This window comes from Panicum virgatum, chromosome 3K (genome assembly GCF_016808335.1).
Source record: "Panicum virgatum strain AP13 chromosome 3K, P.virgatum_v5, whole genome shotgun sequence".
Classification (NCBI taxonomy): domain Eukaryota; kingdom Viridiplantae; phylum Streptophyta; class Magnoliopsida; order Poales; family Poaceae; genus Panicum; species Panicum virgatum.
In genome coordinates this window covers 36,010,264-36,027,173 of record NC_053138.1, presented here as the reverse complement: position 1 = coordinate 36,027,173, position 16,910 = coordinate 36,010,264, and the positions used below count along the sequence as shown (strand labels likewise).

At 43.2% G+C, this 16,910-nt stretch overlaps 2 protein-coding genes across 4 annotated transcripts; both read left to right on the top strand.

The window, feature by feature from the left end:
• Window positions 1–1,039, top strand: LOC120699108. The gene has a single exon (XM_039982976.1). The coding sequence runs from the start codon at window positions 145–147 to the stop codon at window positions 796–798; it is 654 nt and encodes a 217-aa protein (XP_039838910.1). The 5' UTR covers window positions 1–144; the 3' UTR covers window positions 799–1,039.
• A 13,850-nt stretch (window positions 1,040–14,889) lies between these two features.
• On the top strand, window positions 14,890–16,301 carry LOC120699107. 3 transcript variants are annotated; one of them, XR_005685219.1, is made up of 4 exons: window positions 14,890–15,212; window positions 15,291–15,555; window positions 15,660–16,062; window positions 16,159–16,301. XR_005685219.1 is itself a non-coding variant. In XM_039982975.1 (4 exons), exons 2-4 carry the CDS (start codon window positions 15,495–15,497, stop codon window positions 16,224–16,226), a joined length of 345 nt encoding a protein of 114 aa, XP_039838909.1. In that variant the 5' UTR covers window positions 14,890–15,212; window positions 15,291–15,494; the 3' UTR covers window positions 16,227–16,301. The 3 variants fall into 3 exon arrangements, 2 of the variants coding, with proteins under 2 accessions (XP_039838909.1, XP_039838908.1); XM_039982975.1 differs by having other exon boundaries at window positions 15,660–15,875; XM_039982974.1 differs by having other exon boundaries at window positions 15,660–16,301.
• Window positions 16,302–16,910: the final 609 nt, after the last annotated feature.

Sequence of the window (16,910 nt, the reverse complement as noted above, 5' to 3'; positions counted from 1 at the left end):
CATCCCTCTCTCCCCACAACTTCAAAGCCACATTTCTACATCTTCTAGCAACAACTTCCCCACCCTGTCCCTCAATTTCCAAACCCCAAGCTCTATTCTTGGTCAAACAAACTGCATCGATCTCTCAAGGAGAGCCAAAGGACAATGCTGGACAAGGAAGACAGGACGAGGATGCTCCCCAAGAGCTCGAGCCAGAAGACGCTCCGGGCCGCCATGCTGGAGGAGCGAGCCACCATGGCCAGCCGCCTCCTCTCCAAGGACCCCTCCGTCTCCAACCCCTCCTTCCGCGTCTACTACGGCGTCGCCTCCGCAGGCTCGGTGCCCTTCTTGTGGGAGTCGGCGCCGGGCACGCCCAAGAACTCCATCTCCAACACCACCCTCCCGCCGCTCACCCCGCCGCCGTCCTACTACAGCAACAAGGGCGCCGCCAAGACCAAGTTCTCCAAGTCCCAGTCGTCCAAGAAGCTCTTGTCTTCCTCCAAGCCGGCCAGCTTCGTCCAAAGCATATTCCCCAAGCTGCGCAGGAGCCACGCCATGCCATTACGGTCATCGACATCGGCGCAGCCGTCCAAGGATGGCGCACAGGTGCAGTGCACCCGGGGCCGGAACAGGCTGCTGGCGAGCCCGCGGTCGTCGTTCTCGTCGAGCTCGAGGGGTGATGACGAAGATGACGGTGGTGCGGCGTCGTCGCCGACGTCCACGCTGTGCTTCCGGACGCGGCAATCCGGAAGCGGCACCGGGAGGCTGCATGGGCTGCTGGCGTCCGTGGTCGGAGGGCAAGGTACCGCTGCCTCTTGATTAGGATTTGGATCTCCCAGTGTTCTTGGTGACATTTTTCTCCTGGTCGGCCGTGCTGCGTCGTCTTGCATACTGTACTTACCTTGAGGAAATTACAATGAGGGGGCTTTGTACGTTATACGACATGGGATATGAACAATGTAGTGGGTATTTTTAGTAGGACGCACTCAAAACAGGTGATGTTGAATTCTTATTTGTTCATGCTGAAGCCAAAATAAAGTGTCTTATATATACAGATCTATCTGTTTGTGTCACCGTGTGAGCACATAGCTGCTTTAATTTGTCCATGCTTTCTCTATCGCCTTTAAGATGTATACTTCGTATTCAAGAACCGATCAAGTCCATTTCCCGTCACCCCTTGATTCTTGCTTTATAGTTACGAAAATGTCACTCAATCCCAAATTAACCCTGGAGTATCAATAATCCCCAAACTAGCTAGCTTGATAGTTTTCCCAAAAACTCATATCATGATTCCCCCCCCCCCCCCTTCAAGATGCTAAAACGGACCTGCACCGTACCTAAGTCAACAAAGAATATGTGGAATTTTATTCAATAATGAGGCCACAATACAAGGTCCCAATAAATATTACCATTAACGTGTTGCGCTATGTTAGATTGTTTAATTCTCAGAAAATCTTAGTGATAATACTTTTGGATTGCATCAGGCCTTTCATTTTCTTCTTATAGAACAGAGAAAAGGGCCGGCCGGTCTTGTGTGTAACCCTGTCGAAGCTCTCGTACACATTGTACGCCATCTGTTTGCTATTATTATTTCACATGGTGAGCTCTGTTCATGCTTTAAAGGTTAGCTACAGAAACTTGAAACTGAAGCACACAGAACTTTCTGCTAAACATACTTGCACGTCATTTGCTTACATCTGTACTATTTCTATTTACACAAGCAAGGTCAGGTTGAATCCACATATTTTTTTATAAGAAATATTTCTTGTAGACAAGGTCTAGCTATTTATCACTACGGGAAGCAGGGGGAAGCAGGGAAAAGGTTGCACTACTAGAAAATCTCTCATTAGTATCGGTCGGGAACCCCCGGTTTGTACCGGTTTTCCGACTGGTACCGCTCCTCCGGTACTAAGTGCGTGTACTAAGTGCACGCGCACTTAGTACTGGTCAGCTGGCCCGGTACTAAACGGTCTGTTTAGTACCGGTTGGTAACACCAACCGGTACTAAACTGCTGGCCACGCCAGCAGCTAGGCCGAGCAGTTTAGTACCGGTTGGTAACACCAACCGGTAATACCAACCGGTACTAAAAGAATTTTTTTCTTTTTATCCTTTATTTTTGTTCTCTTTTCCTTTTAATTTCAATTGATTAGTATTAGTAGTCGTAGTCGTAGTGGTTTGTGTATTCGTACTCGTACTCGTATCTAGAATTCATATTTGTATATGGAGCAAAGCAAATAAAAGAAATTATATACATACATGGATAAAAGAAATGTTAGAAATTATATACATACATGGATAAAAGACAATAATATTTACAAGTATGAATTCTCATAAGTTTTTTCCGACAAATTCTTCAATAATTCTAATCATCTGCATCGTCATCGGCATCGGCATCCTTCTTACGGCGTTTGTTGAGTTGATCAGCTCGAGCCACACTTATCCTTGGATCGGAATGAAATTCACCTTTTGGATTTATCACCTCATCCAACAGGAATCCATAGAGTGCTTCTTGAATTGCCCTGATTCTTTCCGGTTTGATGAGGTTCTCTTTCATATTCCAAATCTGTCAACAACAAATAAACACCAATAGTTTAACTTAGTACCTGCATGGAATTAGATACAAGAAATTATTACTAATGTTATACATACTTCGAAGTTTTCTTGTGTCACCCTCTTGGTATCTCTGCAAAAAAAGTGCATGTGCTCACATACGTAGTATCCGCAGAGGTTGGTTCCTTGGTTCTGTCTCAAACACTATATACATATATACATGTTATGAAATATTCATGCTGTTTGAATAAATGAAAGTAGATGTGCGATATTCGTACCGGCTTGTTATGGTTGAATTCAAGTTCAGTCGGTGTTGACGTGACTCCTAATTGTGTTTTGAGGAACCGAGATCATGCCCTTTGCATGATGTCTACGAGATTTTGGTATAATTCTGGTGGCTTCTTCAAGGAGTCCCACACAGTAACTTGGGACCGATCGATTTCGATCACAAGTAGGATCAAGTGGAAACTGTTGATACATATATATGGATACAAGAAATGTTAGATATATACACTTATTGACTAGTTGAAGTCACTCAAAAAGTCAAAGGACTCACTCGAAGTTGTACGGAAACAAAATGAATGTGCGATCGTGCTGCCCTTCCAAGGACATGACTAAATTATTCTCGGTCTGATTAGCATATTGGCATACACTCTCCTCATGTATAACATTCGGATCGATGAAGCCAACATTGTAAATCCCGCTCTTCCAGCATTCTTGTATTTTCATCCTGCATGATTACAAATAAAAGGAGGGAATGAGAAATCTAAATGACTAAGTAGAGCTAGAGTATACAATTGACAAGAAACACTTACATAGACCACACACTGACAAGGGACTTGTCTAGGGCATCTTGATGGAATAGAAATAAAAAATGGTCAAAATCGATCCAAATGTCATCATCCCCCGATAGAAATGGGTATGTTTAATTCGAGCGGCTATCATTATATACCCCTCTGCAGATGCTTTCAAGTACCACTTATGGAACTCACGCATTTTTGTTGGTAGGGTTTCAATCAGCTCTGGCCACATAAGAGGTTCCCCCATTACAAATGACTTTCTTCCTGCCCCTTAGTGAACCGAGATTTTTTCATGACCTAGGAGCTGAGCTTTTGTGAGGTTTGTTTTCTTGACAAACTCAGTAGTAGCTTTATCCTCACTACTAGAGGGGGTACTGTTTTTTTATTGTTCTCCGAACTGGGGGACTTGGTTGTACCTCCGATTACTCTTCTTCTCCCATGACTTTGTGATCGAGCGGTCGTAGTCCGACATCAGTGGAGGCTTTGGTTGGCACATCATGGATAGAAAGAATTTCTTCGCTGCTGGATCCACTGGTTCCTTTGGCTTCAACTGCTTGCGCACGTCTTCTTGCACCCAAGCAGTCAATTCTTCTGGAGTCATTTCGTAACCTGACTTCTCTGGCATGGGCTTCTCTTTCTTCTTTCATTCTTGGGTCTTCTTCGACCTTGGAGGTGGTGGTGGCGGCACCCAAGTAGATTTTTTCTTCTTTGCGGGGGGAGGAGATGGCGGAGGCGGGCTAACACTGGGCTCCCCGGAAGTGGCCGGTGACGGCGATGGACTAATGCTGGGGTCCTGGGCTGCGGCCGGTGATGGTGGATCCAAGTTGGGGTCCCGGGCGGCGGCCGGTGACGGTGGATCCAAGTTGGGGTGCTCTTGAGCGACTGGCGGTGACCTCGGAGACGGGCTAGGATCCCATCCTGCAATTCTTATGTACTGTTTTTTCCAACAGATCCAAGTGTGGAGGGCCTGTCCTAGTTCCTCTTCTCCATCGCCTCCAGGGTTCTCGAGGTCGAGGTCTTCCCATCCTTTCTCGACATGGTCAACCATGACTCTAGCATATCCTTTTGGAATCATCATGCCATGGATTGTCCCACCTTGAACAGGGACTTCAGCAACCCCGTGAGTGACTACTTTCAGTTTTTTCCTTAGCGGAAATAGAAGCTCACAGGGGGTCCTCACGGTGATGTCGTCCACAGGGTAATGTTCCGCAACCGTTTCCTCTCGATCTGCGGCAGGGTGTTCCGTTGAAGTGACGCTGCTACGACGCTGCAAGCCGACGGGGCTAGTCTCCAACTGAGCCATTGATCTGGCTTCTGGTAGCTGCTGTTGGCTAGTTGCATTAAGTGCACCTTTGATCGAAGCAACCCGTTCTTCTAGGGCACGCACCTTCTCTACTACTTCAGCCTTTCTTCTCTATCGGCTTCGATACATCCTTATGTCGCCTCTGAAGCCATGCTTCCATGGAACTACGCCCATGCCTCACACACGTCCTGTGTGTTCCGGTGTGCCAAGAGCGTACGCCAGCTCGTCTTTCTCTCTGTCCAACTTGAAGCTGCCTTCAGACACGGCCTTTAGTGCCACATAGAGCCTGTCGGCCGCTTCCCATATGGCATCGCTAGTGACGAACGACCCATCTTCCATATTCAATGAGCCTCCATGAGTGTAGAAGTAATGTTTTGCTCGCAATGGCCAGTTGAAAGTCGCCGGTACGATTCCTCTGGCAATGAGATCATCTTCCATCTTCTGCCATTTTGGAATCGCGGACGCATATCCTCCTTGCCCAAGATGATGGAAGTGCTTCTTTTTGCTCACATTCTCTTTGGCTTGGGCTATCTTCTTCTCTCTATCCTCGGACGACTTGTACTTGACGAATGCCTCCCAATAAGGACGCTGATTCTTGAAGTTTTTCTCGAAGTCCGGCGTGAGTCCCTTTTTAACATAATCTTTATTCAAATTTTTCTTGAACGTCTAAAAAGCAATAGCCATCTTCTTCATGACCCAATCCTTAAACAGCTGTTCTTTGTCCTCCGGAAAGGTGAAGTGCCATTTCACATCTGCCCATAACATTTCTTTCTCGGTCTCGGGAACGATGTTAGCATCGATATCTGTGGCTTTACTTTTCTTCCATAGCTTGAAGCTAATTGGAATGTGGTCCCTGACATAACATGCACATTGATTCACCACAGTCGTCTTCACACCCTTCGGAGACTTTGGTTCACCGTCAGGATGCAATGAAGTGATAATAGTGTGCCCTTCCATAATTTTCTTCGACCCTCGTTTCCGTTTTGGTTTCCTAGTCGATTCGGATGCCTAGAAAAATATGTATTTAGTACGCATTGTACTTACATACAGAATTAATGCGTATGTTTAGATATATAAGCACGAATTGTATATACTTCTGCGCTATCATCTTGCACAGCCGTTTCTTCTGGCTGATTATCATCGCCATCGCCAGTATCGTTAAGATATTGGCTGCCATCGTACTCGGAAGCATCCTCTTTGTACTGGTGCACGCCCGTACCAATTATGTTCTCAAGAAAGGCCTCGTCGTCATCTCGACAAAAGGGTTCCATTTCATTTCCTATGTGAGTCAACATATGTTTGATATGCAATTTTGTACTAATTAACAATGTATAAAAAAATTATAGGTGCACCTTCAATAAAGCCGTACAACACTGACATGGACAAAATTTCTAAAATTTACATCATATACATCTTATATACAATGTGCCCTAACATTTCTAAGATTTTCTACTATTTTCACCAATTTCAAAAAATTTCTACTATTTTCTACTAATTTCACCTATTTATAGTATAGCAAACTAAAATTAGACATAATTCCTAACATTAGGCCACTATTTACTTCATTTATACAAATATCTACAATTTAGACATAATTTCCACAAATTTTCTACAATTTTCTACAAATTTTCACTATACAAGAATTCCTCAAAGTACATATACACTAAATCAAAATTTTAAATACATCAATAAGAATTCCAAAATATATTGTAGAACCTAGTTATCCAAAAAGTACTAAAAATGATGTCCTAATTAATCAAATGACAATTAAGAAAATGAAAATACATAAATTTGAACCTACTAGTTACATAAACTAAAATTCAACCCTAAACCCTAAACTAAATTTGAATTTTAACCTACTAGTCAAATAAACTAAATTTCAACCCTAAACCCTAAACTAAATTTGAATTTGATCCTACTAGTCAAATAAACTAAATTTCAACCCTAAACCCTAAACTAAATTTGAATTTGAACCTACTAGTTACATAAACTAAATTTCAACCCTAAACCCTAAACTAAATTTGAATTTGAACCTACTAGTTACATAAACTAAAATGCAACCCTAAACCCTAAACTAAATTTGAATTTGAACCTACTAGTCAAATAAACTAAATTTCAACCCTAAACCCTAAACTAAATTTGAATTTGAACCTATAATTCAGTAAATTAACAAGGTTCAATCACAAACAAAAAAAATAAAAAAATCTAAACCCCCGGGGCCGGCCGCCGGCCTCTGCCTGCCGGCGTCGGGCGAATGTGGAAAGAGGGAGGAGGGGGGTGGGGGGCATCGGGGGCGAGGAGGACGTCGCGGCTCATAGCTGCAGGGACGCGGCGGTGGTGGTCGAGGACGGTGGTGGTCGGGGCCGGACGACACGAGGATGGCGGCGCTCGTGGACGAGGCTGGCGTGGAGGCGTGGCACGGGCGAGCTGAGGGCCTGCGCGCGCGTGCTCGGCGAGGAGGAGCTGCGGCGGCAGCGCGTGAGCGGCGAGCGGGCACGACGATGGCGCGCGAGGAGGCACCGGCGGCGTGGAGCGGGGGCGCCCGCTGTCGAGGAGGAGAAGGCCCGGCGTCGCGGAGGCAGAGACAGAGGCGTGACGGGGTGTCGGCGCAGAGACAGAGGCGCGGCGCGGCGGCGGGGCGGAGGTGGAGGCGGAGTGGCAACCGGCGGCAGCAGTGGTGGCGAATCGATCTCGGCAGAGGCGAAGGTGAGAGGGAACGACGCTCCTGATATATATATTAAAGAACGAAGGTGAAAATACCATCTCAAAACTGACAAGACATTGGACCACATCATTCTATAGCCTTGCGAGCTTATTGGGATCGATTTCCTTCTGTGAAATTTCATTAAGAAAGGCACATAGATTCACCACTGCTAATCTTACATTTTTTGGTAGAATACCCCTCAGCGCGACTGGAAGCAATTGGGTCATCAGAACGTGGCGGCAATCATGAGACTTTAAGTTTGTGAACTTTTTCTCTTTCATATTAATTCTTCCCTGCATATTCGAGGAGTAACCGGACGGTACCTTCATACTGTTCAAGCAATCAAACATGCTTTCCTTCTCCTCTTTGCTGAGAGTGCAGCTAGCAGGACGTAAATAGTACTGTCCATTTTCTCTCTTCTCAGGATGTAGGTCTTCTCGTTGTTTTATTTCTTTCAAATCACGTCTTGCTTGCAGTGTATCTTTTGACTGCCCATACGTACCAAGGAATTCTAGCAGGTTCACGCAAAGATTATTTGTCAAGTGCATCACATCGATTGCGTTGCGGACCTCTAGGACTTCCCAATATGGGAGCTCCCATAGTATGGACTTCTTCTTCCACATTGGGGCATGGTCGTTTTCATCATTCGGAACTTGTTGGCTTCCACGACCTTTTCCAAACACGACGTGGACATCCTTCACCATCGAGAAAACACGCTTCCCGTTTCGAAACATAGGCTTAGCATGAGTTTCTGGTCCCCCTTTGAAATGTTTTCCTTTTCTTCTTAAGGGGTGGTTGAGGGGAAGGAATCGACAATGACCCATGTACACGACCTTCCTATAATTTTTTAGATACAAGCTGTCGGTATCTTCTAGACAATGAGTTCATGCCTGGTATCCCTTATTTGACTGTACGGACAGATTGCTAAGTGCAGGCCAATCGTTGATGGTAACTAAAAGCAATGCTTGCAGGTCAAAATTCTCCTGTTTGTACTCGTCCCAAACACGTACACCTTCTTCCTTCCACAGCAGCAAAAGTTCATCAACCAACAGTCTTAGGTACATGTCAATATCATTGCTCGGTTGTTTTGGGCCTTGGATAAGCATCGGCATCATCATGTACTTCCGCTTCATGCATAGCCAAGAAGGAAGGTTGAACATACAGAGGGTCACAGGCCATGTACTGTGACTGCTGTCCCACTCGCCGAATGGATTCATTCCGTCCGTACTTAAACCGAACCTTATGTTCATTGGGTCATTATCAAAATATGGGAAATCTCTATCCACGTTTCTCCACTGGGACCCATCTGCAGGGTGTCTCAGCATCTGATCTTGCTTACGCTCTTCTTTGTGCCACCGCATCAATTTAGCATTGGATTTATTTCTGAAAAAGGGGAGCTTTTTTCTTGACCGGCTCCCCATCGACCTCACCAGGATCATTTTGCCTGATCTTGTACCGTTTTGCATCACAGACAGGACAAGCATCCAGTTTCTCATATTCTTCGCCTCGATAGAGAATACAATCATTAGGACATGCGTGAATTTTCTGTACCTCCAATCCAAGAGGGCAAACAACCTTCTTTGCTTCGTATGTTGTAGATGGCAGTTCATTCCCCTCTAGAAGCATGTTCTTTACGATTCCAAGTAGCTCCTCAAATCCCTTATCGGTGACACCATTAGCTGCCTTCCAAACAGTATTTCAAGTGTGGTATCCAACTTTTTAAGCCCCTGCTTGCAATCTGGATACAATATTTTTTTGTGATCCTCTAACATCATCTCGAACTTCTTTGACTTCTTTAAAGTTTCACAGTCTCTTTGTGAATCCACTAGAACCTGATCTAATTCATCAGGTGGTTGGTCTTCTGCTGCATTTTCTCTAGCCTCGTCCATTTCTTTAGCATCGTCCATGGGTTCATCTTCAAAGGCTCCTGCTTCATATAGATGAGCCCAGTCTGCAATATTATGATCATTATCTTCTTCACCATCTTGCATCACAACTCCAGGTTCACCATGCTTGGTCCAAAGAGTATAGTTATCCATGAAACCCTTTTCATAAATGTGGGCGTGTAGAGTGCTTCTCTTATAGTATTCCTTTTTATTTTGGCAAAGGCGGCATGGACAACACATGAAAACTTTCGATGACTTGTGGGCCTCCGCCGCATCGAGAAAAGATTTTAGACCATTAATCCACGCCATGGTGCACCGGTCATCGTACATCCATTGTCGGTCCATCGATCTACAATTTTGTATTAAGTAACAACATTATTTTATTTGTATTTATATCATTTGGCACATAACATAATAAAATACAATTGCCATTTTCGCGAATTTAACATTGAAATACAAAAGGTCCGAATATCCATCATATAACATGTGTAAATTAAATAACATGATAAATAAAAGTCCAAATTAATAAATATAGATTACACTATATGTTAGCTACCTAATACAAACTACTCATCATGAGATCTTTTGACGGATGCCTCGTGAACTGCCTCGTGAAGTCTTGACACTGAACGGTCATATTCCGCCAGCCCTGACTCTTCACGTCTTGTATTATATCGAGCCATTAACTCACGATCATCATCAGTACCATGCAACTCAACGATAAATTCACGATTAAATTTACGGCTTTCTTTGCCAAGGGAGAATATATGAAAAGTTTTCTTAATCAAACGACGAATACGACCGCTAACAAGACCAACACGCTCTGCAGGGTGGAACTCAAGCGAATGACCAGTGCGCTCCAATTGATTGCGTACCGCCGCCCGAGCCGCAGCTCGACGCTCAAAGGTATCATGTTCCAAAGACATTTCTAGGAAGTAATATTAATAACAGGTCAATTATATGTCTCATTAAGAAACAAAACTAATTTCAGTACACTAATCAAATAAATGTAAAAAAATGAACAAATTATTAGAATTAAAATGAAAACATAAATTGTAAACCATAATGAAAACAATTTTTTTTAAACTTCTCGATGGTTTCCAATATGAGCCCGAATAAATACATCATTAGAGTGTCAAAATAATCAACGTAAAATTCGCATTAAGAAATAAACATTTGTTTCTAATGTCAGTTCAAATGCTAAACTAAATTAATTAACGAATAAAACTAATGTCGTATTTATACATGTAAAGTACTGAATAAAACTAATTTACAAAATAAAAAAATTATCTACCTAAAAAGAAACAAACTAACACACTTACTATGACATTTCAAAATAATTAAAAAAATCATTAGAAATTAGGCATATTCAAACTATCTAATAAATCTTGTTCAATTTATCAGTTCTATACATCTCAAAAAAACAATGTATAAATCAAAAAAATCAAGCTCATACTCACTCTTTCAAAAAATTCTAAATTTCTCTAAATATGGAGCGTTAAACAAAGAATAAAGACCATCAAATAAGAGAGAATGAAGTTGCAAACCTTTGACACACTTGGATGAGTGAAATCCCCACAAAAATTGAAAAAATGGGCAGCACCTCCTCTCTCACGCCATGGAAGCACCCCGAGCTCGGTGAAGAAATGGTTGGCTCGGGCTCGGGGATGAAGAAGACGAGCTAATTTATAGTGGGCATGTTAGTACCGGCTAGAGACAACAGCCGGTACTAAATCTCTCATTTAGTACCGGCTGGTGTCTCCAGTCGGTACTAAATTTTCTCGGAGCCATTTTGTACCGGCTCGTGTCTCTAGCCGGTACTAAATGGCTCCTAGCCGTTACACACCGGTGTCGGTGTCGGCTCTTTAGTACCGGCTGGAGCCACGAGCCGATACTAATAGGCTCCGATTTTTTGACCGGTATAAAATGGAGCCGTTAGTACCGGTCGAAAGTTCGACCGGTACTAATGTGCAGGGACGAATGACCCGTTTTCTAGCAGTGTTGGGCACACGGCAAACGTCGTGTTTCCAGTAGTGTATGTGCATAGATTTCGAGCTTGGGATGCAGAAATTCGGCAAATTAAAAGAGTTGCAGTAAGACCTGTAAAAACCAGGTCAATTATCGCAAGATGTTTCCTTTAGAAAATGTTCAATAGGATATCAAAGTCTCTTGGTAGAATCTCCCTCTTCGATCATGTGGCCGGCCGGAAGGTGCATGTGAGGGGTGATGATATGAGAGAGTAATGAGCCGGCCGGACGGTGCCGCTAGCTGCCTGGTACAGATGCAGTGGAAGCTTATGAATGAATGAAGATGAATCAGGAGTCGTCAGACGACGATCCATCGACCACACAGTAGCCCTGCATCTCACCATTTAATAGAGATGGCCACCACCCCCTTCCTTGCTTGCCCTGGTTGGGTTAATGAGGGTGTGTTTAGTTCATTTTGCAAAAATATGTAAAGATGTAAACAGGACATTTGAAGTACTAAATGAAGTCTATTTGCAAAAATTTTTACATAGATGGGTTGTAAATCGCGAGACGAATCTAATGATGCTAATTAATCCATGTTTAATCAATAATTAGCGGATGGTTACTGTAGCATCACTGTTGCAAATCATGGATTAAGTAGGCTCATTAGATTCGTCTCGCGATTTACAGCCCAACCATGCAATAAGTTTTATAAATAGACTTTATTTAATACTTTAAATTAGCAAGATTCATTTTCACTTTAATGTGTTTACGGCTTTTTTGCGTTTACATGTAAAGAACTAAATATGGCCTGACTTGTGTGCTGATTATTATTGGGAGGGCAGCCTGGTCTGATCGGTTGCTGAAATGCTGTCCCCCCGTTGACCAAACTGACACCCTGAAACTTTGCAACAAAATACTTGGGGTGTGTTTAGTTCCACCCCATAAATGCAAAAAAACCGTAAATGTATTAAAGTGAAAAGGAATCTTCCTAATTTGAAGTACTAAATGAAGTCTATTTATAAAATTTTTTGCATAGATGAGCTGTAAATCGCGAGACGAATCTAATGAGCCTGCTTAATTCATGATTTGCACAGCGATGCTACAGTAACCATCCGCTAATTATTGATTAATCATGGATTAATTAGCATCATTAGATTCGTCTCGCGATTTACAACCCATCTGTACAAAAAATTTTGTGAATAAACTTCATTTAGTGCTTCAAATTGGGAAGATTCGAAACGCAAAATTTTTTTGCGTTTACACCCTACCGAACTAAACACGGCCTTGGTTGTTTTATCAACCCCTAGGTCGATGTTTTCACATTAAGATATCCAAATAGACAATATACAATGAAGTGTGTGGAGTCCAGTGCTCTCTGCTTACTGTTAACCCCCAAAGTTAGCCATAACTTTGATCTAATTAAATTGCTTCCTCATAATGTCCTAGGAGACCGAGATTATTAGAACAGATCGACCGTGGCTCAGTTCAGTACGGCGTGGCCTGCGACCACTATCAGATGATTTTGCAGCATCAAATTGGCATTCTTTGTTGCCAAGTGAAGGCTTCACTTCGGCTGCCCTGCTCTAATGTCTGCTTCCGTATATGCACTGAGCATACGCAGTTGAATTCTATTAATATTCTATCTAATCTGTTCAGGATAGCTAGGATTGACATGACTATGAAATAATAGGGCGCTTTTAATTTCTCCCCTGGCCTAGCTAGTGATGATCAGATCTCAAGCAAAGAAATAGCATTCATAATTAAGTAGCTACCTAATATAGCAGAGCCATGATTTTCCTTTTCCTTTAAGATCTGATGTTGCTGGAAAATGAAAGACACTGCTGAAGCTTTCCATAGTATCGATGGATCTAACTTATGTTCTGTGAACCTAGTGACGATATCTCAAAAAACTCGATGCGCTTTTGAGAAATTTTTACATTATTAGCATGCATTTCAAAATTTATATGCTCATCAGTCGGGCTTCTTGAAATTTTTGTCTTAAAATTTATCACTGTATGTTAACGCTGCAACTTTCTACAGTTGTTTTCCTACATAAAACATATTGTTAAATTTCCATATCGGAGACCTTGTCGATGTCTAAGAAGATATCTACATGCTTCAAATACCAATTCTGAAATCTAAGCTTCAATATCTACGTCCAAACGGGTGTTAATAAACACATTTTCCACTTAACATGATGTGCAATCATGTACTAAAGGTTTTAGGCCCTGTTTGGTTCCCTGGGGGCTAAACTTTACCCATCCACTTTTAGTCTCAGTTTAGCTCGTGGAGAACCATTCAGGAAGGCTAAAAGTGAAGTGCTAGACTTTTATCCCCATTAGCCCCTCCAAGGTGGGCCAAATTAGTAGCAAAAGACTCTCTACTCTCTATTAATTAGTAGCAGATGACATTAATTAGGAGTAAAGGAGTATTTTGAACATCCCTAGGCTAAACTTTAGCCTTCGTAAACCCAAACAGCAAAAGAGGCTAAACATTAGCCCTTGTATATCCAAACAGCAAAAGTGGCTAAAGTTTAGCCCCTCCATTTGAGGCCGGATCTACCGAAAATAGGCTATTAACTGAGGCGGTCATTTTACGGTGACCGCCTCGGTTAATGTCTGTCATTAACTGAGGAGGTTTTAATTCCTGCCTGCCTCGGATGTGTTTAAAAAAAGGTCGCGATAAATTATTTTTTGTAGTAGTGCAGTCGGCGCGGTGACCGCCGGCCAGCCACGGAGGTTCGACAGAGCCGTCCTTGGTGTACGTGTCTTCATGCTTGTTGGAACTTTCCTCTGCTTCCATTTCCATGGCGTCGGTCAATCACTACTAGAAATTATGGGACGTGAGGTGCCCGATCCTCCGTCAGGAGGATAACTATTGATTTGTCAACAACACGACACAAGTGATCCGGCTTATGATCAACAAGACCCGAGCCCACAATCGAAGCACCACGTCGATGATGACACGACAACATCACTTCTTCGCAACAAAGCATGTTTGAAACAAGTTGTTGAACTGATTTTGCTCTGTTTTCTCTATCTGAGAACTGAGCACTTGTTGTGCTAGATTACTCAAGTTGTCTTGCAAAATGTTCATAATTGGAGAAAGGACAAGATAGGATTATTCCTATCAACTACTATAAAAGTGGATAGGGGAAACTCTCAAATCAGCAAAAAGAAACATCTTACCAAGCCCTCACAAAGTTCTTACCACTACAAAGCATAGGATCCACAACAGGTGGCTGGTTCTTACCTTGAGAGAGTGGTACAACGATTGCAAAGCTTAAATTCTTGCAGAAACTAGAGGTATATATGGAGCTTGGGAAGGCATATATATATATATATATATATATACATACATACATATATATATATATATGTATATATATGTATGTATATATGTATACATACATATATATATATGTATATATATGTGTGTATATATATGTGTGTGTATATATATGTGTGTATATATATGTGTGTATATATATATGTGTATATATATATGTGTATATGTATATATATGTATATATATATGTATATATATATACAGGGGCGGAGGGCCTGTTATGGCCCGGTATGGCGCGCGCCATACCTAAAGCCCAAAATTTTTTTTCATACCCCCGTATTTTTCAGCCCAGTCCATGTATCCGAGAGGCCAAGAAGCCAGCGGCTGGCGTCCTAGCGACTCCCCGAGCTCCCCTGTCCCCTTCGTCCTCCGAACCCTAGCCGCACGCCCGCGCCCGTCGTCCGCCTCCGCCACTCCGCGCCCGGGCTCGCCCTCTCGCTTGCGCAGCACCCTGCCGCCAGGAGTCTGCGGAGCACCCAGCAACCCGCCATCGGGCGCTGGCCGATTCGCCGCAGCAACCCTTGCCGCCGGCGCGGCCTGATCTGGTGGGGGCGTGGGGCATCGTCGCTCGATTCTGTGTACACGGGCGATCGATCCAGGCGAGGACAAGTCTGTCGCCGCTCCAGCCTCGGCGATCATCAGTTCGGTGTCTGAGAGAGCTCCGTGAGCTGGTACTCCTTTTTTGCTTGATGATTTCTGCTATTACTTGCGCATGCACTCTGATTCGTGATCTGTCCATTTCATATCAGAGAGAGACGCGGCTGCCTGGGAACCAACGGACGCGGCTGAGGTGTCCAGGAGCTACGCAGCACGCGGCTGCCCGCCCGCCATCGTGGTGAGCAGCAGGCCAGCAGCTGCGGTGGCTGCCGGTGAGCCCCTCGTCGACCCCGCGCCTCGGCCTCGGCCCTCGGTCACTCGGTGGCTCGCCGGCTCGCCGTCTCTCTCAATCCTCAATGGACTCCGGCAGCGGCAGCAACAGAAAGAGAAAAAGAAAAGCAATAGGATATGGAAGAGGTACCAAATAAATTAATAGAAGTATTCAAAATCTCAAATTCAAATAGATGTAGAACTTGAGGTAAAGGTGCTAATTTACTTCAATTCAATCTCTTGTTTTGCAGATTTGAAGAGCTACTTTAGCCAAGGGTCTAGCAGCACCCCAAGTACTCATGGAAGTGGAGTTGGTCTCGAGGCATTGGAGGTGGTGCTGCAAACTCAAGTAGAGAGCACTGATGTTGTAGCAGTACCAATGCCAGTTGAAGATGTTGAAGGTCAAGCCAGTGGTGGTGTGAACTCAAGTAGAGAGCAAACTCAAGATAAAGATGCAAGTGATCAAGGTATAATAACTGAGTTCAATCCAGAACATGTCATCTCTGATCCGGGTCTTCACATTCCAATAGATCAATTTGGTCCTAATATTAGAGATGAAGTTAAAAAAGCATTTCAAGTGAAGAAAGATAGGAATATGAAATTGCCGAAGCATCCTAAACGCAACCGGACTGAACGCAACTAATAAATTTATCGGTATAACTCTATACTCTAATTGTATATCTCGTATTACATTTAATATTTTAACTCTAATGTTTCACTACTAATTTATGTTTTCTCTTTGTTTAACAGCTTATTTTGGTCCCGTTGTTGATTTGATGTGTAATCTACATGTTTTTCTTCATTTAAGGTACTTCTAAACGATAGTCTTGTTGTGAACTTTTATTTCCGTACAATATATGAATGTAGTCTAGAAATGCACCGCCACACCTAAATTTTTGGTTGTCCTCCGCCACTGTATATATATAAGGAGAGCATATTCTGTTGCCGGCCACAAAATAGTTTATTCTCTGGCCAGCCCAGCAGACCCACCGTCAAGCGAGCCATGGTCCGATGCGACGCAGCCATTTGCCCATTTATGCTTGTTGCGTAATTTGGGGGACGTCACTGCTGAGCCAACCACGTAAGCCGAGCCGAGCTGCAACCGCTGGTGGCTGGTAGTCACGGTCATTTATGGAAAATGAATGAACGGTAATTAGTTCGTGCACGCTGATTTCGGGAAAATCGAGTTCAGGTATGTCGCCGCTTGCACTAAGCTAGTGATAGAGAGGGTTACGATGACGCATTAGCATGGTTTAGTGTACACGTGCATGAGTTACGAGAATTCTAGAATGAGAGTGTGGTAAATATAAAACCAACGAAGGTAAATATCCAGGCAATTACGTTAATCCAGCTACAACAATAATATAACAAGATGAACCAGTTACTAGCATGGTTAAATTGTTACGATAATTCAAATACTGTGAGACGATTCTGACAAACCGGTCACTATAATAACAAGATGAATTACCACGAAAGTAGATATACAAGATTTCACGATAACA